The sequence below is a fragment of the Podarcis gaigeae genome (genome assembly GCF_964106915.1).
Source record: "Podarcis gaigeae genome assembly, chromosome: Z".
In the NCBI taxonomy this organism is placed as follows: domain Eukaryota; kingdom Metazoa; phylum Chordata; class Lepidosauria; order Squamata; family Lacertidae; genus Podarcis; species Podarcis gaigeae.
In genome coordinates this window covers 49,092,119-49,115,033 of record NC_139691.1, presented here as the reverse complement: position 1 = coordinate 49,115,033, position 22,915 = coordinate 49,092,119, and the positions used below count along the sequence as shown (strand labels likewise).

At 44.5% G+C, this 22,915-nt stretch overlaps 2 protein-coding genes and 1 long non-coding RNA gene across 5 annotated transcripts in view; 2 read left to right on the top strand and 1 right to left on the bottom strand.

The window, feature by feature from the left end:
• KLHL13 (kelch like family member 13) overlaps nt 1–22,915 on the top strand; it is a 570,056-nt gene that overhangs the window by 210,681 nt on the left and 336,460 nt on the right. The gene's annotated exons all lie outside the window — the stretch shown is intronic.
• Nucleotides 2,504–3,620, top strand: LOC310836147. Its single transcript, XR_014559889.1, has 2 exons — nt 2,504–2,789; nt 3,156–3,620. It is a non-coding gene; the product is annotated as an uncharacterized lncRNA (long non-coding RNA).
• Nucleotides 17,461–22,915, bottom strand: part of DOCK11 (dedicator of cytokinesis 11) — a 176,124-nt gene continuing 170,669 nt past the window's right edge. Inside the window, exons 53-54 of one of the 3 annotated variants that reach the window (XM_083722673.1) lie at nt 18,065–18,077; nt 17,844–17,950 (exon numbers count right to left, since the gene is read on the bottom strand). In XM_083722673.1, coding sequence (XP_083578799.1) covers nt 18,072–18,077 — 6 coding nt within the window. In that variant the 3' untranslated portion in view covers nt 17,844–17,950; nt 18,065–18,071. Of the gene's footprint in view, nt 17,951–18,059; nt 18,078–22,915 lie in introns of all 3 variants that reach the window. The other 2 variants (XM_083722674.1, XM_083722672.1) reach the window with 2 other exon arrangements.

Here is a 22,915-nt window from a genome sequence, read left to right as displayed (position 1 = left end):
AGTCCCATTGAGTTAAATAGAGTTTACTCCCAGGAAAGTGTGTAGAGGTTTGTTGCTTTAACGAATCTTGTTCTGTTATACAACTGAATCATTTGCAAAAGGTGTTTTCTTCCGTTAAGACAAAAATAGCCCAGACCTCCTGCACACACAAAAACACACCCTCCCTAACCTCAAGCAACCAAGCAACCAAAATCAACACTTAAAATTTTAAGATAAACCAACTAACTTTTTAAGAAAGACAGAAGAAACAAACAAAAAGCCCTGTTTTTATTAATACTTATTGCCTTCACATTTTTCATGAAAAAGTAGGAATTTGATACTAAATTTTTAAAAGTTTATGTTTTAGTACATTTGCAAAAGCTCCAATTGTAAATACAAAAATATACATAGTAATCAACTTATTTGACAAAGAAAAGAGGGAGAGATGAGGGTTAAAAGAGGATTTTTAAGAAATGGTTCAATGGCTCAGTGTTATCCTGCATTTTATCACACCAATGCATAATAAAAGGACTCCATCTCCCAACAAAATAATTATCCACTTGCCTCCTGTCAACTTAGCAGTTTGAAAGCATGCAAGTGCAAGTAGGTACCACTGCAGTGGGAAGGTAAATGGCGTTTCCATGTGCTCTGGCACTTGTCAAGGTCCTCCATGCTCCAGTAGTGGTTTAGTTCTGCTGGCCACATTACCCAGAAAGCTGTCTGCGGACAAACGCCGGCTCCCTCAGCCTGAAAGCGAGAGGAGCGCCGCAACCCCATAGTCGCCTTTGACTGGACTTAACTGTGCAGGGGTCCTTTACCTTTTTACCTTACTCTTATGACCCCTGGGCTCTCACCTGTGGGGTGCCTCAGGGTTCTGTCCTCTCCCCCATGCTTTTCAACATCCACATGCAGCCGCTGGGAGAGATCAGGGGGTTTGGGCTGGGTGTTCATCAATATTCGGATGATACCCAGCTCTACCTCTCTTTCAAATTGGAACCAGTGAAGGCGGTGAAGGTCCTGTGTGAGTGTCTGGAGGCAATTCGAGGATGGATGGCGGCTAACAAATTGAGGTTGAATCCTGACAAGACAGAAGTACTGTTTTGGGGGGACAGGAGAAGGGTGGGTGTGGAGTACTCCCTGGTCCTGAATGGGGTAACTGTGCCCCTGAAGGACCAGGTGCGCAGCCTGGGAGTCATTCTGGACTCACAGCTGTCCATGGAGGCACAGGTCAAATCTGTGCCAAGGGCAGCTGTTTATCAGCTCCATCTGGTACGCAGGATGAGACCCTTCCTGCCCGCAGACTGTCTCGCCAGAGTGGTGCATGCTCTAGTTATCTCTTGCTTGGACTACTGCAATCCGCTCTATGTGGGACTACCTTTGACGGTGACCCAGAAACTACAACTAATCCAGAATGCGGCAGCTATACTGGTGACTGGGAGCGGCCGCTGAGACCATATAACACCGGTCTTGAAAGACCTACACTGGCTCCCAGTATGTTTCGGAGCACAATTCAAAGTGTTGGTACTGACCTTTAAAACCCAAAAGGGCCTCAGTCCAGTATACCTGAAGGAGCGTCTCCACCTCCATTGTTCTGCACGGACACTGAGGTGCAGCGCTGAGGGCCTTCTGGCGGTTCCCTCCCGGCGAGAAGCGAAGTTACAGGGAACCAGGCAGAGGGCCTTCTCGGTAGTGGCGCCTGCCCTGTGGAATGCCCTCCCATCAGATGTCAAAGAGGAAAATAACTACCAAACTTTTAAAAGACATCTGAAGGCAGCCCTGTTTAGGGAAGCTTTAATGTTTAATAGATTGTTGTATTTTAGTGTTTTGTTGGAACCCGCCCAGAGTGGCTGGGGAAGCCCAGCCAGATGGGTGGGGTATAAATAACTTATTATTATTATTATTATTATTATTATTATTATTATTATTATTATTTGTCGGTTTTAGCATTTGAACATTTCCCCACACACTTGTAATCCTGTTGGAGCAAGAGCAACAATTTTATTATTTATACCCCACCCATTTGGCTGGGTTTCCCCAGCCACTCAGAGTGGTTTGCAGAATAATAATAACAGAGAGATAATAAAGCATTATTACTTAAATTGAAACAGTGGTTGCCAATTATATGTGCTGTTTTTGTGAGGTTCCTGGTGTCCCCACCACTATTCTACCACTACTACACCGCTTACTTACTTACTTACTTCAGTAAATAAAGTTCCCCACCAGAAATATTGTATTTCTGGAAGGGGCACAAGGAGACCCAAGGCCAGGGAGATGGCCACTCAACTTTATAGTTCTTGTTTTATAAACCAACTAGCAATGGTTGTAAAGTTGTGCTAGCCAGCAGATTCTGTGCATCTTTACTTAGAAACAAATCCCACTGAATTCAAAATAAGTGTGCATCATATTCCAGCATTACTTGCTATTTAGGTTTGCAGCTTTCCTTTACATGTATTGTAACGACATTGGGGTTGGACTAAATGGTTTTTTGGGGTCCCCCCCAAGTCTAGAAAAAGAGACTGAAGAGGTTAAGCATGGTGGGCAAATTTCGCCTGGTAGATTCCTTGTTTTAACAAACCTTTGCATAACTAACTAGATGGCCAAGTACATGTGATGTGTTGCCACAGAATCTAAGTAACTGGAGATCCTGCTAGAAGGGGCATATCTTTCACCTCATCCACCTACTGATCACACTTCTCACCAGCTTACGATAGCTGCATTCACAAGTGGCATGAAGCCAAGCCATGGTTTAGCATGAACACATGGGCTCCCAAGGAGATCACCGTTGCTTTGCTTCTCCTTGGTCCTTTTAGGTAAAGGTAAAGGTACCCCTGCCCGTAAGGGCCAGTCTTGACAGACTCTGGGGTTGTGCGCCCATCTCACTTAAGAGGCCAGGGGCCAGCGCTGTCCGGAGACACTTCCGGGTCACGTGGCCAGCGTGACATCGCTGCTCTGGCGAGCCAGAGCTGCACACGGAAACGCCGTTTACCTTCCCGCCAGTAAGCGGTCCCTATTTATCTACTTGCACCTGGGGGTACTTTCGAACTGCTAGGTTGGCAGGCGCTGGGACCGAGCAACGGGAGCGCACCCCGCCGCGGGGATTCGAACCACCGACCTTTCGATCAGCAAGTCCTAGGCGCTGAGGCTTTAACCCACAGCGCCACCCGCGTCCCTTTTAGCTCAGTGTAATAACTAAGTAAAGGTTTGGCTGAGCATATGCTAACACCCTGGCTCATGGATATCTCTCTCCCGAGTTGGAGCCAAGGCTTGTTCTTGGCTGCAGCTGGCGGTTAAGGAGAAGAGAATCTCCGTTGGGAGAATGACAGATGTGAGATCCTCTCCAGGAGCTGGCATGTTCACACTGTCCCAGAAAGCCTGGCTCACTGTGTTATGCAAACCAAACCCCTATATTTAAAATACAAAAAGAAAAGAAAAAGATGGAAGTTACTAGGGTAGGGGGTGAGGTGTATATAGGTTTCTGCTTGTTCAGGTGAGTTCATATGCCACTGGACCTCCTGCCGTGGGTACAGGCAGGATTTATGTTGTCTGGGGACAGGACACCCACCTGTCATCCTCTGGCTCTAGGAGATTGAGAATAAAATGTCTCAACAACAGTTGTTTTAAATTGCTTTCTTTTGACTTTCTTTTGACTTTCAGAAAAATCTCTCAAAATCTTCGGTCCTTTGAAAACTAGGAAATAAAGTAGAAATTAACATCATGTGGTTAACGAGTATATTTTGCAAAAATTTCAAAGAACAAGCCTTTTTCATTTTATTAAAAAGAAATATAAACTCACGTTTTCTTGGATTTGCTGAAAAGCTTTTCAGTTCTTCCTTTTCAAATTCCTCCTCTTTTGTATTGCAGCTCAGTAAGCATAGCTAAAATGGATGGGAATGGGCGAATTCAGTTCGGATGACCATCATATCTACTACTGTAGGCAAGAATCCCGTAAAAGAAATGGAGTGGCCCTCATAGTCAACAAAAGAGTGGTGAAAGCTGTACTGGGATGCAATCTCAAAAATGATAGAATGATCTCAATATGAATCCAAGGCAGACCTCTTAACATCACAGTAATCCAAGTTTATCCACCAACTACTGGTGCTGGAGAAACTGAAATTGACCCATTCTATGAAGACTTACAACACCTTATAGAAATGACACCAAAGAAGGATGTTCTTCTTATTATTGGAATGCTAAAGTAGGGAATCAAGAGATAAAAGGAACAACTGGCAAGTTTGGCCTTGGAGTTCAAAACGAAGCAGGGCAAAGGCTAATAGAGTTCTGTCAAGAGAACAAGCTGGTCATCACAAACACGCTTTTCCAACAACACAAGAGACGACTCTACACATGGACATCACCGGATGGGCAGCATCGAAATCTGACTAATTATATTCTCTGCAGCCAAAGATGGAGAAGCTCTATACAGTCAGCAAAAACAAGACCTGGAGCTGACTGTGGCTCACATCATCAGCTTCTTATAGCACAATTCCAGCTTAAACTGAAGAAAGTAGGAAAAACCACTGGGCCGGTAAGATACAATCTAAATCAAATCCCTTATGAATACACAGTGGAAGTGAGGAACAGGTTTAAGGATTTAGATTTGGTGGACAGAGTGCCTGATAACTATGGATGGAGGCTCATAACATTATACAGGAGGCCGCAACAAAAATCATCCCAATGAAAAGGAAATGCAAGAAAGCAAAGTGGCTGTCCAACGAGTCCTTACAAATAGCGGGGGAGAGAAGGCAAGCAAAATGCGAGGGAGATAGTGAAAGATACAGGAAATTGAATGCAGATTTCCAAAAAAATAGCAAGGAGAGACAAGAAGGCCTTCTTAAACAAGCAATGCAAAGAAATAGAGGAAAACAATAGAATGGGAAAAACCAGAGATCTTTTCAAGAAAACTGGAGATATGAAAGGAACATTTCGTACAAAGATTACCATAATAAAGGACAAAAGTGGTAAGGACCTAACAGAAGCAGAAGACATCAAGAAGAGGTGGCAAGAATACACAGAGGAATTATACCAGAAAGATATGGATGTCTCGTACACCCCAGGTAGTGCGGTTGCTAACCTTTAGCCAGACATCTTGGAGAGTGATGTCAAATGGGCCTTAGAAAGCACTGCTAATAACAAGGCCAGTGGAAGTGATGGTATTCCAGCTGAACTATTTAAAATTTTAAAAGATGATGCTGTTAAGGTGCTACACTCAATATGCCAGCAAGTTTGGAAAACTCAGCAGTGGCCAGAGGACTGGAGAAGATCGGTCTACTTCCCAATCCCAAAGAAGGGCAGCGCCAAAGAATGCTACAACTACCTCACAGTTGCACTCATTTCACACGCTAGCAAGGTTATGCTTAAAATTCTACAAGGCAGGCTTAAGCAGTATGTGGACTGAGAACTCCCAGAAGTGCCAGATGGATTTCGAAGGGGCAGAGGAACCAGAGACCAAATTGCAAACATGCGCTGGATTATGGAGAAAGCTAGAGAGTTCCAGAAAGACATCTACTTCTGCTTCATTGACTATGCAAAAGCCTTTGACTGTGTTGACCACAGCAAACTATGGCAAGTTCTTAAAGAAATGGGAGTGCCTGATCACCTCATCTGTCTCCTGAGAAATCTCTATGTGGGACAAGAAGCTACAGTTAGAACTGGATATGGAACAACTGATTGGTTCAAAATTGGGAAAGGAGTACAAGAAGGCTGTATATTGTCTTCCTGCTTATTTAACTTATATGCAGAATTCATCATGCAAAAGGCTGGGCTGGATGAATCCCAAACTGGAATTAAGATTGCCGGAAGAAATATCAACAACCTCCGATATGCAGATGACACAACCTTGATGGCAGAAAGTGAGGAGGAATTAAAGAACCTTTTAATGAGGGTGAAAGAGGAAAATATGGTCTGAAGCTCTACATCAAAAAAACGAAGATCATGGCCACTGGTCCCATCACCTCCTGGCAAATAGAAGGGGAAGAAATGGAGGCAGTGAGAGACTTTACTTTCTTGGGCTCCATGATCACTGCAGATGGTGACTGCAGTCACGAAATTAAAAGACGCCTGCTTCTTGGGAGAAAAGCAATGAGAAACTTAGGCAGCATCTTAAAAAGCAGAGACATCACCTTGCCAACAAAGGTTATAGTTAAAGCTTTGGTTAAAGCTATGGTTTTCCCAGTAGTGATGTATGGAAGTGAGAGCTGGATCATAAAGAAGGCTGATCGCTGAAGAATTGGTGCTTTGTTTTTACATGAGTAGAATGTGTGCTTTTATTAAAAATGCATCTCTGGGTTATTTGTGGGGCATAGGAATTCATTCACACACACCCCCAAATATACCGTATTTTTCGCACCATAACACTCACTTTTTTCCTCCTAGAAAGTAAGGGGAAATGTCTGTGCCTGTTATGGAGCGAATGCCTACAGATGGCAGGGGGATCTGCTGCAGTCGTGATCAGAGGATCCATGGTTCCCCTTCCTTCCCTCCTCCTTTGAAACACTTTGAAACAGCAAAGTGGGAGAAGAGCCGCTGAGTGGGGAGGAGAGAGAGAGAGAGAGAGAGAGAGAGAGAGAGAGCCTGCTTGCTTTAAAGGAGCAAAGCGGGAGAGGAGAGGAGCTGTTTACACAAGTGTAAGTGGCTCCTGTCCGGTTGGCTCCTTTAAAGCAAGCAGGCTCTCTGTCCCTCTCTCCTCCCCACTCACTAAATAACAGCAACGTTTTTTCAAGCAGGCTCTCTGTCTCTCTCTCCTCCCTACTCGCTAAATAGCAGCAATGTTTTTTCAAGCAGGCTCTCTGTCTCCCTCTCCTCCCCACTTGCTAAATAGCAGCAAGGTTTTTTCAAGCAGGCTCTCTGTCTCTCTCTCCTCCCCACTCCTCTTATAAGAGCCTTCTCCTCTTATACTCCTCTTCTGCATTATTAACAGCATCCTTCTCCACCCACCCCACATGTGTTCCTTGTCCCTTGAGTGCTTTTCCTTCCCTCCTCACTTAAAATATGGTTACAAAGCACGGATCCACATGGATCCTCAGGATTTTTGCACTGGGTCACCCCAAATTCACCATCAGATCACATAGCATGTCCATGGCTACAGCTTGCACCAAAAAAATCACGCACCCACTGTTGCCTGGGGCCGCAGTGGTGCAAAAATGTGGTTACAAAGCACGGATCCACATGGATCCTCAGGATTTTTTCATTCGGCTACCCCAAACTCACCTTCAGATCACATGTCTGTGGCCACAGCATGAACCACAAAAATCATACATTCACTGTTTCGTTTAGAATATTTTTTTTTCTTGTTTTCCTCCTCTAAAAACTATGTGCGTGTTATGGTTGGGAGCGTGTTATAGAGCGAAAAATACGGTAGTCTGGTTCACCACATGGTCTGAGGGACAGTGGACTGACCACTGAGTGCTGACCACTGAGTTAGACCCACTGTTGTAGGATCCTAAATTCGGATGTTCTGCAGAGAGTGGCTCATACATTTCAATGAAGTAATAATTTATATGCTACATTCATAAGTGTAGCAAAAGCAGGCACTGACTTTTTCTAGAGAAATGCTCATTAGGGAGGGAGATTGCAGTATCTTGGCGAGCGTTTCAATTTCAAATATTCTAATTATTTCTGCTTTTAGCTAGGTATTGCTGTTTATTTACTTGATTTAGGGGAGGGAAAGCTGCCCCTCCCTCCCGGCTACACCTATACCTCCTGGCTTAATATTCTAGGTGCCAAATGTAGAGGCATTCTTCCTGCATTCCCTTGCCATAGATATATTACGGTATATGATATTTTGGTGAGCCTAATAAAGATATGGCCCTAATATGGACTGTGGGAGGGCTTTTTCAGGGGGAACTCACAGGAACTCAGTTCTGGCACCTCTGGTGGATGTCATTGCCATTCTAAGAGAACGAAGGAGGTGTTCATGATGAGTTCTGGTACCTCTTTTTCTAAAAAAATAGTCGTGAATGTGGGATTAGTCATACTCAAAGTACAGCCATCCAAATGCGTGGATATGACTAACTTAGGTCCAAACCACAGATTCTCTATATTTAATGATAATTTATTTTTCAGTGTTAGATGAAAGTGGAGTTTATTTTGTATTTTAGATATTGGGGTGTGTGTGTGGCTTATCATCAGGAATCGCTTCAGGTAATATAGTTAGAAAGAGAGTACAATGATTTTGTTTTTCTTTAAGTCAGTAAATTAGCATTGTTGCAGTGCACTTGAAACCAATGAGCCTTCACTGCTGTGTATCAGTGTGCCTAGAACTCTGACTCTAGCCTTACTAACATTCACAAGTGCTATTATATTAATGGAGCCACTGGACAATGGTAACAAGTTTTCTAAGATTCTTTTGTTTTTGTTCCTATCCCCCTCGCTCTTAGAGTGTTGCCCTATTGAGCCCACTTCATTGTTCATGATTAACATCTTTTACAGACTCTGTGGTGTGTTAGTGGTTGTGATAATATCTGGAGAGCCTACTAATTTCCACGTAAATGTGGGTTAGCGGGTAGCTTCTTCGCAGTATCTAATCTCTAGGTGGGTCTCTTTTTAGAACTTAGGTAAGAGTCTAACCACATCAAAGGGTACAGCCAAAAATCCAGATACCCTTAACACCACCAAAATTACCCCATCTTTGCATGCTTTTAAAAGGGTGTTTTCTACATTTTTGTTGCTCTAAAAGCCAACTTTGGGGGGAGAAAAAGGAACTGATTCATTTCTACCAGGAAGTGCAGTTATTCCCCACCTTTATTTGAATAATCACCATTGGAACAAAAAGAAAGAAAGAATAGTCACAAGCTCAGGGCATTTACATAAAGGCACCTTGCTGACCTTTCTATGGAAAAAGTGCCTATTTAATCTACCCTGAGAAAATGATTATAAGGACGGACTAAAAATGAAGCCTGGTGAGGCCATGCATCCTACTTTACAGAGGACAGGCCTCTGTTTGGAGGGGGTGGTCTGACCTAAATTCAGTTTAAGAATAAGGAAGCCTAAGACCTGAGAGCTGGGGAAGCCTTGGCTGGTGAAATTAAAAAATTAAGGTCATATATATATATATATATATATATATATATATATATATATAAAATGTTCATAAATGTACCAGACAAACACGTACATAAATATATAAACCACTTGTCTGAAGCAGCATAGGAAAACAGCCCTGAAACCATTTTGTCTCCCAAACTGACCAAATGATTTCTCTGCAAGGTCAAGGAAAATGGAAAAGCCCCGCCCCCGCCCCCGCCCCCGCCCCCCCCATTGTCTTTTCATTCACAAATCCTGTCTGAAGGGTATGTCTGTGCATGAATAGGGTGAGCCTGTGACCTGGCTCAGGAAATAAGTATTTATCATTGCAAAAGACTGGCCAGGCTCCCCAATCAAGTAAGCATTAACAGGTAACCTGCCAGACAGGAGGTAAACAACGCACTCAGATTTCTGTTGTAGACCGCCCTTTCTGTTATGTAGGTATGATGTGTCTGGGGGGTGGTCTTGAGCTACACCCATTCTGTGATGTATGTATGATGTTTCTGGGAGTGGTCTTCAACTCCAGGGCAGGCAATTTAAAATGTTTATATAAGGGCGGGCACATCTTGATTCAGAGTCCTCCTCCTTCTCCTGTGTGTGAAGGGGACACCCTGTTGCAACAGTTCAATAAAGATCAGGCTTACTAGCTGCTTTGCTTCTCAATATTCTCTGGTTGGCCTCTCTTATTTTCTCCGACCGATGGAGAACCTGCAAAGGACCCCATAAGGGAATAAGGGCAGATTTTCATTTATTACATTGGATTTAGGACTCAGCTAGACCAGTAAAGAAAAAGCAATTTATATGCTTCTAGCATTTCAGTTTAAAGTGTTGTAAATTTAAACAGGGAAAACAGGTAGAGAAAAATGGGACTCCACGTCGCCAGCTGGTGGCACAATGTTATATCACACATACAACACATACAAATCACTTTTTCTTTACTGGTCTAGCTGAGTCTGGTCCATCAACAGTTGGCACCTGAACAGCAGGTGAACTTAGGGCACAAGTCACCTGTGAATAATCTTCTGTGTCTAGACTGTAGCTCTGTTTAAGTTGGGGATGGCAAACCTGTGACCTCAGGGTGATCCCTGGCTATTGGGCATTCTGGCAGGAACTGGTTGGAGCAGGAGTGATGCCTTTTTTGGGGGGGGGCGGGAGGTGAAAGGGTGTACCCCATGTGAATGTTTTATTATATTGGCCTGAATATAAGCCTCACTTTCCCCCCAAAGTCCGACCATGAAAAGTTAAAGCGTGGCTTATATTCGCGACCTTATGGTTTGTAGCCAGGAGCATGGGGCAAACAGTGGCAGGAGCACAGCAAAGCAACGCCCACCCCCCTCTCCCCCGAGGCCGAGAAGGGAGAGAGTAAGGAAGCAGAAAGGCCACCTGCAACACAGCGCCCCTCCCCCCAGCAGCAAGAAATGGAGCAGCTTATATTTGGGTCTTTTTTCTCCCCCCCCCTCCAATTTTAAAGGTGTGGCTTATATTCGGGCCAATACAGTAAAATGCTTAAAGCATAGGTGTGTGTGAGGTTTTGATTTTTTCAGGTAGTCTCTACATATATAATAAGCTATGTGAAATGCAGCAAATCATTACAAAAATCATCACAATTCTTTCGCATGACTACATCCACTGCTTTTTTTCTGGGGTTATGCAGGAGTACGTATACCCCTAAACATTTTGTGAATCTTTGTACTTTTCTCCATTTACTCTAATTATTTTTCCTGATTTGAACTATAAAATGGTGATTTTCTTGAGTCAAAAAGAGAGTGCCCCTAAACATTTTTTTAGAAAAAAAGCACCGACTACATCCCTGTGTTGGGACAGGAGAGGAGGGTTGCCCGAGCCTGCTTCTGCAACATTTAAGAAAGATGGAAACAGAAAGATCAGATGAGTAGTGCTGCCTGCCAGTTTTGCATATTTTCCCATAACATTGCAAAAGCAGCTTGTGCCAGCCTGCTTTGGGAGAGAGCTATGCAAGCTCTTTCTTGGGGAACATTCTCTCTCCCTCTCTCTCCTACACACACACACACTGCTTCCAGATAACCTGTTTATTAAGCATTCATCCTGATTCACTCACAAAGTGTTCAGAGAGGTTAGGCATTAGCCATCTATTGAGCATTAATTTTGTTTGATCTCTTTGTGGGGAGGTTAGATGATATTGCATCAAGCAAATATCATCCCCCACCTTCTGTATTGTGAAAAATATGTTCTTCTTTGGAACAGGTTTGTTGAGCAAGAGCACCAAGTCAACTTCAATTGTGCAACCTGAGTTTGCTTGTGCTGTATACAATTAAATCCCACCCAAAAATGGAGATAGTCTGGAACAGGCTAGAATCCTGTCAGATTTCAGAAAGCAATTTCTATCCCTTCTAGCACCTGATGGTGTCATAATAGGGATGCTTACCTTCCATGCCCAAACCTCTTACTTCAGTGATGGATGTCTTCTAGGGTGAATGGACTAATTTAGTTGGGCAATGATCTATTGGCACATGGATGATTATGTAAGTAAAGGCATTGGGTGGGGTTGTAACTGTTGCAGGTGGACAAGGATGTGCAATTTATGGTAAAACAATAAAAATAAATTCCTCTGTGGCAATTGTTGGGGTGGGTGAATTGTCAGTTGTAAGCTTTCTGTTTACAAGATTTCAGGTTCAACCCCCAGTATCTCCAGAAAAAACCTATTCCTGAAGCCTTAGAGAATCACCGTCAGTCAGAGCAGACTGGGCAAGATGGCTAGCAATCTGTCTTAAAATACGGCAGCTTCATTTTACTTTTGGTTTAAAATTCCAGTTCATTTGGTAAACTCAGGCCATGTGCACTTGAAGTCAGATGAAGTTTCCATATAGGGTTGTTGTTATGAAAAATTGTGGGCATGGGCAGAGAACCACTTACACTCCCTGAGCGACTTGGTGGAAAGGATATTTATTTATTTATTTATTTATTTATTTATTTATTTATTTATTTTCAATACTGCCCTTCACTACAATAATGGGGTCCTTCACCTTTACCTATCATTTAAACTGATAGCTCAATTCATAGAGCATGAGACTTAATCTCAGGGTTGTGGGTTTGAGCCCCAGATTAGGCAAAATATTCCTGCGGATTGGACTAGATTATCATTGTGGCCACTTTCAACTCTACACTTCTATGATTCTATGTACTCTAGTTAAAGGGTCAGTCTGCAGCAACAAGACTGACAAGACCTTTATGTGCCTGATGCCTTAGAGAGCAAGTGCCCATGCGGCTAGGATGCACTGGGATGTGCTTTGGTGCAAGATAAGGCAACTTCGTTTATTTATACAGTGAACTAGAAAGTCATATTTCTGTCCCCTGCCCTCAAGTTTCAAGCTGTTCATAAGGAGGAGTACCGGTATGTCCTCTGCAAAGCATTGTTCATGTAAGGAGAAGGAAGCTTTGCCAAAAGCTGAAGTACAAATGATCTGGCTGGGGTGGGATGTGGGCATTGCTGAAACAATTGACAGCTTTTCTGGAGATCTTATATGTGTCTGCTGTGTCTTAATCCTCACTCAATATAGCTTAAGTAAAACAAAGAACTTGTTCCTTTCTTTCTTTCCATGTTCTCTCCCACTTTCTCCTCCTGAAGATGTGACACCTTATCATGCCTATGTTAAACAGGAACTCCTCCATGCTCACAAGAAGAAATTCTCAGGCCCACATGCCCAGTCAAAGGAGAAAAGGGGCAGGATCCCCTCAGCACTTCCCTCTCTGTCACATTGTTGTGCTTGTCACACTGTTGTGCAAGAATGCGTAAAGCTTGCGTGAGTCAGCTCCCAGTAAACATGACAAAATGACTAAAGCCTTTCCAAAGCCAGGGAAAACTAAAGATACAGGGTTTGACTATAGGGCTTTTCATTTTTGGCCTGGGTTTAAATAATTCAAAGGGAACAGAGGAGAGAGTAGGCAGCAGCCTATGTTACTTAGGGAGTTCTAAATACAGGTTAACCCCATCCTCCAGCAGTTGCAGGGTAAGTTGAGTCAGTGCACTGGTTATTTCTTTGTCATTCCTCCACAGCCAGCAGAAGTCAAACAGTGCAGAATGAGTAAAAGCAAGCAAGTCTGAGAATCTTAAATGATACCTTTTTACCTTTCTTGAGGGAGTATGAAATGGAGTACCTTAAGGGAGGGGTAGGACCTCTGATGGGGGACATTTCCTTCTGGGGTTGTTTGTCACCTTTGGTCCCCACTCTGAACTCAGCTCTCACCTGTGGCTCCTAAAAGTTGCCAGGATGTGGCCCCCACCATAAATGGCTTCGACTGGCCAGCTAAACTAGGCAAGGGTAGCCAACGGATCTCAAACCCTCTGTGAGTTATGGACTTCCCCTGCATGTGAAGACAGGCTCCGGTGTATTACCGTATTTTTCGCCCTATAGGACGCACCGTCCCATAAGGCGCACCTAGTTTTTTGGGGGGGAAATAAAGGGGGGGAAATTATTTCCCCCCCCAGGCGTGGGGCTGGGGCAGGGGAGGCCCGAGCTTCCCCCAACCCCAGTCCCCAAACAGGCAGCTCTCTGCAAGCCGTGGGAGCCCAGCGCTGGCTCCCGCTGCTTGCAGAGAGGTCCGCGAAGCCTGGAGAGCGAGAGGGGTCGATGCGCATCGACCCCTCTCATTCTCCAGGCTTCAGCGAAAGCCTGCATTCGCCCCATAGGACGCTGTCAGGAGCTCAGGAGCAGAGGCACAGGAGAGGGAGGAAATGGAGAGCGAGGGGGAGGAATCCGAGGGGAGCGTAGGCGGTGACAGTGGTCAGAGGGATTCCATGAGCCTCTCCAGCGAATCGGAAGATTCACAGAAGGGAGCGCCGATGGCCAGGGCAAGGGGGGTGCCAAGGGGGAAACCCCAGAAGGAAGGGGCCAGCGGGGACTCCCAGAGCAGCAGTTGGAAATCAGGACCAGCTTCCCCACCAGAGTGCAGTGGGGGGGAGGAGTCCCAGGCATCGGGACCAGTGTTCTCACCACCAGCGAGAGGAGATGAGTCAGGATTGACCACGCCTCCATCGGAGAGCGGGGAAACGGTCAAGAGGAAAGTTACCGGCTGGGCGCACGCGCCAAGTTCAAATGTACAGGCGAGCGGCACAGCAGGTAGCCCGGATAGGGAGCCAGGTCCTAAAGCCCGCCGGAAGGAGGGGCAAGACTCAGGGGGGTCAGCGTCAGAAGAGTCCAGAAAGGAGGAAACCCCAGGGGGCAGGAGGACCCAGAGGAGGAAAGAACAACGGAAGAGGCGGAGTAAGGCTAGAGTCTTAAACTGGTGTCTAGGAGGCGGAGACTCAGATGGAGCTTCGCCGGTCTAGGTTCTAAGACGTAGAGTTGCACGCTGCGGTTTGGAAATGGAAACTAATCTTCAATAAAGACTTTTATACGTTATTACTGACTAGCGTTGGTCCTCTGTGAGCTGGGACCTAGAGGTAACTCTGACAGACGCACACACATTTCCCCTTCATTTTTGGAGGGGAAAAAATGCGTCCTATAGCGCGAAAAATACGGTAAATGCACAAGATCAATTGTGGGTCCAATGGTCAAGAAGGTGGCTTCTGCACATGCTGTAGAGGGAAGTGAGGTGCTGATGGAGCTCATCTGCCTGGGAAGTAGCTCATCTAGAAGAAGGAAATTCTGATCCTAAATCTCTATTGCCTTGTGGGATATCTTCAGGCAGGGGCGCCGACTTATAAAAAATATTGGGGGGGCCCATACCGGGGTCCTGCCCCAGGAAGTTTTCTAAATTTTAGATGAAAATTAGTGAGTTTTAAAGTTTTTTTAAAGTATTTTAGAGTCATATGATCAACATTAGAACCCCGAAAACTCGACTCTCTATAACTCCACACTCCGGGAAACTCGACAAGCCTAAAACACTTTTTGGCTTTGAAAAAAGAAACAAAACATAAACACGCACAGTATTTTCGTAAAAAGCTAATTTAATTTACAGTAACAATTATGCTTATAGACTATTACAGAGCAGTGAATATATAGCTCTGAAAAGACTGAAATGATATTTAAATAAATCCTAAACTATCATTCAAAGAATAAAACATAAAATATTGCTGTCACACAGTAATAGCACTTTGATTAATAAGTGAAATAGCTAATTTAAGCTTACTTTGAATAAGGCTGAGGGTTCATTAAATAAAAATAATATCTCAAAGTTAATGCTTTAATACAGTTAATAAAGTTAATACAGTATGCCTAATACTGTATGTAAATACTGTAATACTGTATGTAAATAACGGGCTTTAATTGGGTCTTACACCCTAAAAATATTTAAGTATTTGAAAATAACTAATACAGTACTATAGTAATATAGAAATACAGTACTAAACTAGTACTAATATTTCAAAACTGAAAATTTAACATTCTGTATGTATTTAATTCTCTATTTTATAAAGATTTTTAATATCTGACAGTGAGTTTGGAGTAGCCCAATGCAAAAATCCTGAGGATCCATGTGGATCCATGCTTTGTAACCACGTTTTTGCACCACTGTGACCCTAGGTGCGTGATTTTTTTGGTGCAAGATGTAGCCATGGACATGCTATGTGATCTGATGGTGAATTTGGGGTGACCCAATGCAAAAATCCTGAGGATCCATGTGGATCCGTGCTTTGTAACCACGTTTTTGCACCATTGTGGCCCCAGGCCACAGTGGGTGCGTGATTTTTTTGGTGCAGGCTGTAGCCATGGACATGCTATGTTATCTGATGGTGAATTTGGGGTGACCCAGTGCAAAGTTCCTGTGGATCCATGCTTTGTAACCACGTTTTTGCACCATTGCAGCCCCAGGCAACAGCGGGTGCGTGATTTTTTTGGTACAGACTGTAGCCATGGACATGTAATGTGATCTGATGGTGAATTTGGGGTGACCCAATGCAAAAATCCTGAGGATCCATGTGGATCCGTGCTTTGTCACCACGTTTTAAATGGGGAGGGAAGGAAAAACACAGAAGGGACAAGAAGCACAAGAGGGGTGTGCGGAGAAGCAGCTGGCTAAGAATGCAGGGAAGGAGTTTAACGGGGTGGGGGGGAGGAAATGAAGGCAAAAGTCCCCCCCCAAGCCAGGCCTCGCTCTCTCTCTCTCTCCCACCTGCGAGTCCCTAGCACGGAGAGGAGGAGGTGGTGGGCTGGAGCCTGCACACAGTGTGACTAGGAAAGAATTAGAAGGAAGGACTCAATCCTTTCCTTAACCCTCTGCTTGCCAGGAGGGCAGGGGATTCCCTGCTCTTTGTTGAGTTTGAGCAAACGCAGCAACAGAAGCGGGTGGGCAGTAAGACCCTGAGGCAGAATGCAGGAAAGCAGCAGCTTCTGCCTTCCCTCCGCCCGATTTTTGCCCCTGCGCTCCGGCTCCAGGGACCACACATTCGCTCAGTAACACGCACAGACATGTTATAGAGTGAAATTTACGGTAATAATTTTCTTAAATTATTGGGGGGGCAGAGCCCCCCCAAACGAATTTTTGAGGGGGCTCGGGCCCCCTCAGGCCCCATGGAGTCGGCGCCTATGTCTTCAGGAGAAGAAATGGCTAAGGAGTGAACTCTACAATCCAGAGTGGAGTTCCTTCAACAGTTGGATGGTGCCTGGCATGCCTCCTTCCAGCAACTCTGCAGCCAAGTGGGTGCCAAACTAATTACTCTGCTTTGTTTTGGACTGCATCTGAAAGATGAGCCCAGGACCTCCATGCACACTGCCTAGGCTTGTACCCCAGGGCACTGGTGGAGGAAGAGGAGTGGGGGGGGGAGCATACCACCACCAGCAGCGTGATCCCGGTGGGGTGCCATCACAGCTGCCTCCCCACCCACACTGGGTGCCACGCCCCTGCAGGCAACGCACCATGCCCCCAGGACACGCGCCAGCCCCGCCCCCGCCTGCTCTCTGCCACATGCCCCCTGGTGCCGGAGCATGAAGCTCTGCCACTGCCCCAGGGAGGTCACTTTGGTGCTGCTAAGGCAGCATTTTGATCCCACACCCAGAGGCACACTCCATTGTCTCTCGACAGAAGAATGCCAACAACCTGAGGTCCAAATGCAGCCCGGTCATGGAACTCCATGTGGGCCAACCCCATCTTCAGTCACCCCTCATTACTGTCTCTGCTTCATATCTTACTTCACTGTCTTTGCTTGGCTAGATGGCACTTTGAACTCATTGCTCACTCTGGCTCACCTGGGTTTTGGATAGAAAAACAGGTGAGAGAATTTATTGTAGAACCTGGCCCGCTGTGCAAAGGAAAAATATACATTAATTAATTTAGTCTCTTTCAACCTCTGGCTCTGCCCCCCCCCCAATGTGTAGCCCCCAAATGGGTGCCCAGAAGGGGATGTGACCCTCAGGCTGAAAAAGGTTCCCCAACCTTGCACTCTCTCTCTGTAAAATACCTGTATTTTGGCATAGAGGCTGCAGGGCATTCTTTCTGGCTTCTGCTTTTTATATTGAGCACAAAAGACATGTTCACACAACCACCTTATTTACAAAGCAGTTTTACATTTTATTATATTCCATTGTACAACTTTACATGGTACCGTATTCAAGTTCATTCTTTTCAGCACAAGGTGATTTGATAAATGCCTTTTGGTGTATTCCATAGATTTTAAGAATGCAACAACAACAACAACAACAAAAGATACAAGGAGGAAAGCATATCATAGAGGCACTTTCACAGTCTCTGAATTAAGCAAGTACCCTGTTTGAAAGCCAGTTGATTCTGCTTAAACAAAGAAAAATATTGAGACCATTTTGTTCACGTGTCTGGAGGTTAACATCTTTCAGGCAACAGTCCCAAGTATTCCTGAGAAAGATCTGTAGAATGTCAAGAGTCACTCCCAAGTTTCTTTTTAAACGTCGAACGTAGATCTAAGTGAGCCATAGCCATTGCCTGAAGTTCCACTTATTGCACAGAACACATGTAAGGTGTTGTGCATCCATGAGGACTGAATGGTATCTTCTTGGTACATCTAAAAAAACCCCAAAGCTGAGTTAGCAAATTAAGCAAAAACCTTATCTGTTCCTAACAGCAACAAAAATTGTTTCAACAACACAAAAGGAAATGTAGAATGGTGTTACCCAACCTGGTCTTCAAAGCTGTTATTGCAAAGGCAGCATTAAAAGAAAACAAAAGAGAATAGGAAAGAGAAGTTATTTAGCAATGATGTCTACTATGCTCTCAAAATAACCCCAGAGCTAGAAGGGGTACAGAAGATCATCTAATCAAATACTTGTAAGATTAAGACATTATTAATTGTCCTGAAAGCTTCCAACAAAGAAAATCCCATAAATGCTCTAAATAGCTTGTTCCACTTCTAGTTCTCCAAATTAGAAGGAGTTTCCTAATAATTAAGTTTGGGTTCTTGCTGAATTCTACCTTAGAATTGTACAGGGTCACACCTAAAGGGTCAGTGGAGCATTTCAGAACCAAGAGATTGCTTTCTTTTATTTAGTAACAAAGGAATTCCCTTCTACTGAGTCAGACTATTGATTCATTAGCTCAGAAGTGTCTGCATTGCATGCAAGTGGCTCTCCAGGGTTTCAGACAGGAGTCTCTTCCTGTTTCAGCAGGAGACACCGGAGGCTGAACCAAGAACTTTCTGCTTGCATTGTTTCCAATGAGGTTCTGTGTAGGAAGACACCCCGCCACCAAACTGGATTATGCTCAGTGCCTTTATTCTTCACAAGTTTCTATCGCACCTGTTTCAAAGATTCATGGCAGGCTAGATCTTCTCTGGGAGCCATTTTGGAATGCCTTATCCAAGCGTGGTACTTGGACTCCTGGTTAAAAGCATAGAGGTCTGCAGGGCAGATCAAAGCAAACACAAACCCAGTCCTGACACCCACACTCAGCCCCCTGAAATATTCCCCTGTCAGACTGCTGAGTTTGGCATCCATGCATGGGCATAGCCACAGGTAGGAATGGCATGGAAACAGAAAATGTCTACTCGGGTCTACAAAGTCACTAATTCCTTTTCTGTCTGTCAGGAGAAGCTATGTATAAGATAGTTCATAGCCCCAGGGGCGCATAATCTGTGGCCCTCCAGATGTTGCTGAAATAAAACTCCCACCATTTCTGACCATTAGCCATGTGGACTGATGGGAGTTTGGAGTTTAACAATATCTGAAAGACCACATGTTCCCCACCCAGTCTTAACCAAGCACCTCCTGTCTTACTAGTGTTCAAGATGGTGTAGGGGAGGTAGAAGGAGCCGACCTCCTCCTGGCCAATTTTTGCTAACTATTGGCCTCCAAAAAAAAAAAGTCATTTAAGGGGGTCTCTCTGCCCCCCTGTAGGGCAAGCACTGTTTGTCCCTACTAACCCTTACAACTAGCAGAGGAAGAGAAGTGAAATTTTGGTCTTTTAGAATAACAGATACATGAAGAACAGAAGTTAGAAGGAACCTTCTAATATTAACAACCTGATGGAAGAGAAGAAAAGGCAAATAAAATATATCGTTTTTGATTTAAATTATCTTCCCCCTCTGTAGTGGCTGTAACAAATTATTTACATCTTGAATTAACTAATTAAAAACTGGGATACCTTTTTTAAAGTGGGGCATATCCAGCTATTTTCTGTTTTCAGGTGGAAATGAATAATACATGGCAAATTCTAATCACACAGTTATAGTACATTGAGAGGTCTTGCAGACTTTCTGTAATAAGGAAAGTGGGAAGCAGGGGAAGTGCACTGGACATAAATGTCATCTAACTTCTCTGCAAACACAGAATGAATGCTCAATAAATAATCAACGTTGTCTGATCTCCCTTCAAACAAATCAGGACAAATGCTTAATAAACAGGTCAACTGGGATAAGTGGAGCTTACTCTTTAAGTTACCTGGGTGTTAATATTGTGAGCCATTAACTTTCCTGTTCAACACACTTCCATTAATCAAAAATACCAGAAAGATTCTTTAGTGCTCTGGTTCATGTCAAGATTTGCTGTAGTTGAGGAAAAGAACAGTCTGGCATTTCTTTACATAGTACAGAAGCAGTGCAACCAGAGATTAAGGAAGCTAGACCTTCTGGTAGAGAGTTATATTTCCACTGGAGATGCTACCAGTGCTGCTGTTGTTGTGATATTTATCATTTCTTTATGGTTCTCCCTCATCTTTCCTCAAAGGACAGAGCAAAGTACATGGCTCCCCCTCTGCCCAGTTTTGGCCTCACAGCAACCCTGCATGGTGGGCTGGGCTGGAAGATTATGATTGGCCCAAGCTCACCCTGTGAGCTTTGTGGCCAAATAAGAGATCTGACCCTGGGTCTCCCTCGTCCTAGTCCAACATGCTCACCCATCTCTCTCCATCCTGGTGCCTTTCAAATGCTTTGAACTGCAACTCTGATCATCATAATCCCTGACTGTGGGCCATGCTGGCTGGGGCAGATGGGCATTGTAGTCTAAAGCATCAGGAGGACACCAGGTTGGGGAAAGCTGCTCTATCTGCCACACTCCTGCTGGCTTCTGGTGACAACGTTCCAGATATGCTGAGACGTGTTGTACAAAAGAACACCAGTCCAAAGTTCAGAGCAGTAAAAGAGCAAACGGCCCCACACCACACCAGCAGTGGTGAGGGCAAATGGTGGACTCCCTGCTTTTCTTCAGAATGCCACATCTTTCAAGTTGAGACACAGTGTGGTCACCCATCTGCTGGGCTTGATTGCCAAATCAAGGAACCTGTCCAAAATGGTGCAAGACTTGTACCCCAGACCTAGTCATTGTGTTTTTGCCAGTAGGTGACCTCTTGAGGGGTTTTCCCCACCCTACTAATAATTTTTAAAACCAAGTGTAGTTTTAAGAAACTTCGGGGTAAGTAACAGCCACCCAACTGACTGAATTTTTAAAGCCCAAAACCTTTATTTCTGGTAAGTCCTTGTGTGGCTTTTTCTATAACCCTGTCTTGGAGTCACAGCCTGCTCCAAGAATGTGCAGCCCCACTTCCTGTTTTGCAAGTGTGGTTCAAGAGTTCTCCTAAATGACAACAGATGCTCAAATCTGGCCTTTGCAGGATTTGGCTTTTTGTTTTAAATCAAAGTAAGACCTGAGTGGGGTTTGGGAAATACCTGAGTGGATGATTTGTATTAGGGGAACAGAACGAGAGAGGCTTATAGGGTATAAATGAGAAGACTGTGGCCTTCAGAGATGGTGGGTCTTTCAACTCTCATGAATCCTACAATATCTGGAGGGACACCAACTCCCCATCAACTCTAGGAGGGTAGGTGATCTTCCATGCTGAATGTCAAAACAAAAAAAATTCCTTCCAGTAGCACCTTAAAGACCAACTAAGTCAGTTCTTGGTATGAGCTTTCGTGTGCATGCACACTTCTTCAGATACACGTGTATCTGAAGAAGTGTGCATGCACACGAAAGCTCATACCCAGAACTGACTTAGTTGGTCTTTAAGGTGCTACTGGAAGGAATTTTTTTTGTTTTGACTATGGCAGACCAACACGGCTACCTATCTGTAACTGGTTCCATGCTGAATGTTACACAGTCTGTGAATGCTGGAACCAAGAAAATCCAGCACTTTTGGTTTGGAACTTGAAGCAGACACTGCTCACACGATTTCCAAACTTTTCAACTCCAGGAGGACGAATAGAAATATACTTGCTTTTTTAAAGTTCGTTTGGGATCTTGCGTTGGATCTGTACAGGGGATATGTCAGACTAACCTGATCTCGTTTTTTGACAGAATTACAAGCCTGGTAGATGAAGGGAACGCAGTGGATGTAGCCTACCTTGATTTCAGCAAGGCATTTGACAAGGTGCCCCATGATATTCTTGTAAAGAAGCTGGTAAAATGCGGACTTGACTATGCTACCACTCAGTGGATTTGTAACTGGCTGACTGACCGAACCCAAAGGGTGCTCATCAATGGTTCCTCTTCATCCTGGAGAAGAGTGACTAGTGGGGTGCCACAGGGTTCTGTCTTGGGCCCGGTCTTATTCAACATCTTTATCAACGACTTGGATGATGGACTCAAGGGCATCCTGATCAAATTTGCAGATGACACCAAACTGGGAGGGGTGGCTAACACCCCAGAGGACAGGATCACACTTCAAAACGACCTTGACAGATTAGAGAACTGGACCAAAACAAACAAGATGAATTTTAAGAGGGAGAAATGTAAAGTATTGCACTTGGGCAAAAAAAATGAGAGGCACAAATACAAGATAGGTGACACCTGGCTTGAGAGCAGTACATGTGAAAAGGATCTAGGAGTCTTGGTTGACCACAAACTTGACATGAGCCAACAGTGTGACACGGCAGCTGAAAAGGCCAATGCAATTCTGGGCTGCATCAATAGGAGTATAGCATCTAGATCAAGGGAAGTAATAGTGCCACTGTATTCTGCTCTGGTCAGACCTCACCTGGAGTACTGTGTCCAGTTCTGGGCACCACAGTTCAAGAAGGACACTGACAAACTGGAACGTGTCCAGAGGAGGGCAACCAAAATGGTCAAAGGCCTGGAAACGATGCCTTATGAGGAACGGCTAAGGGAGCTGGGCATGTTTAGCCTGGAGAAGAGGAGGTTAAGGGGTGATATGATAGCCATGTTCAAATATATAAAAGGATGTCACATAGAGGAGGGAGAAAGGTTGTTTTCTGCTGCTCCAGAGAAGCGGACACGGAGCAATGGATCCAAACTACAAGAAAGAAGATTCCACCTAAACATTAGGAAGAACCTCCTGACAGTAAGAGCTGTTCGACAGTGGAATTTGCTGCCCAGGAGTGTGGTGGAGTCTCCTTCTTTGGAGGTCTTTAAGCAGAGGCTTGACAACCATATGTCAGGAGTGCTCTGATGGTGTTTCCTGCTTGGCAGGGGGTTGGACTCGATGAACCTTGGGGTCTCTTCCAACTCTATGAATCTATGATTCTATATGCCCTGTACAGCACCCATCACATTTTTAAGACTTAAAACTGCAATTGGCTATT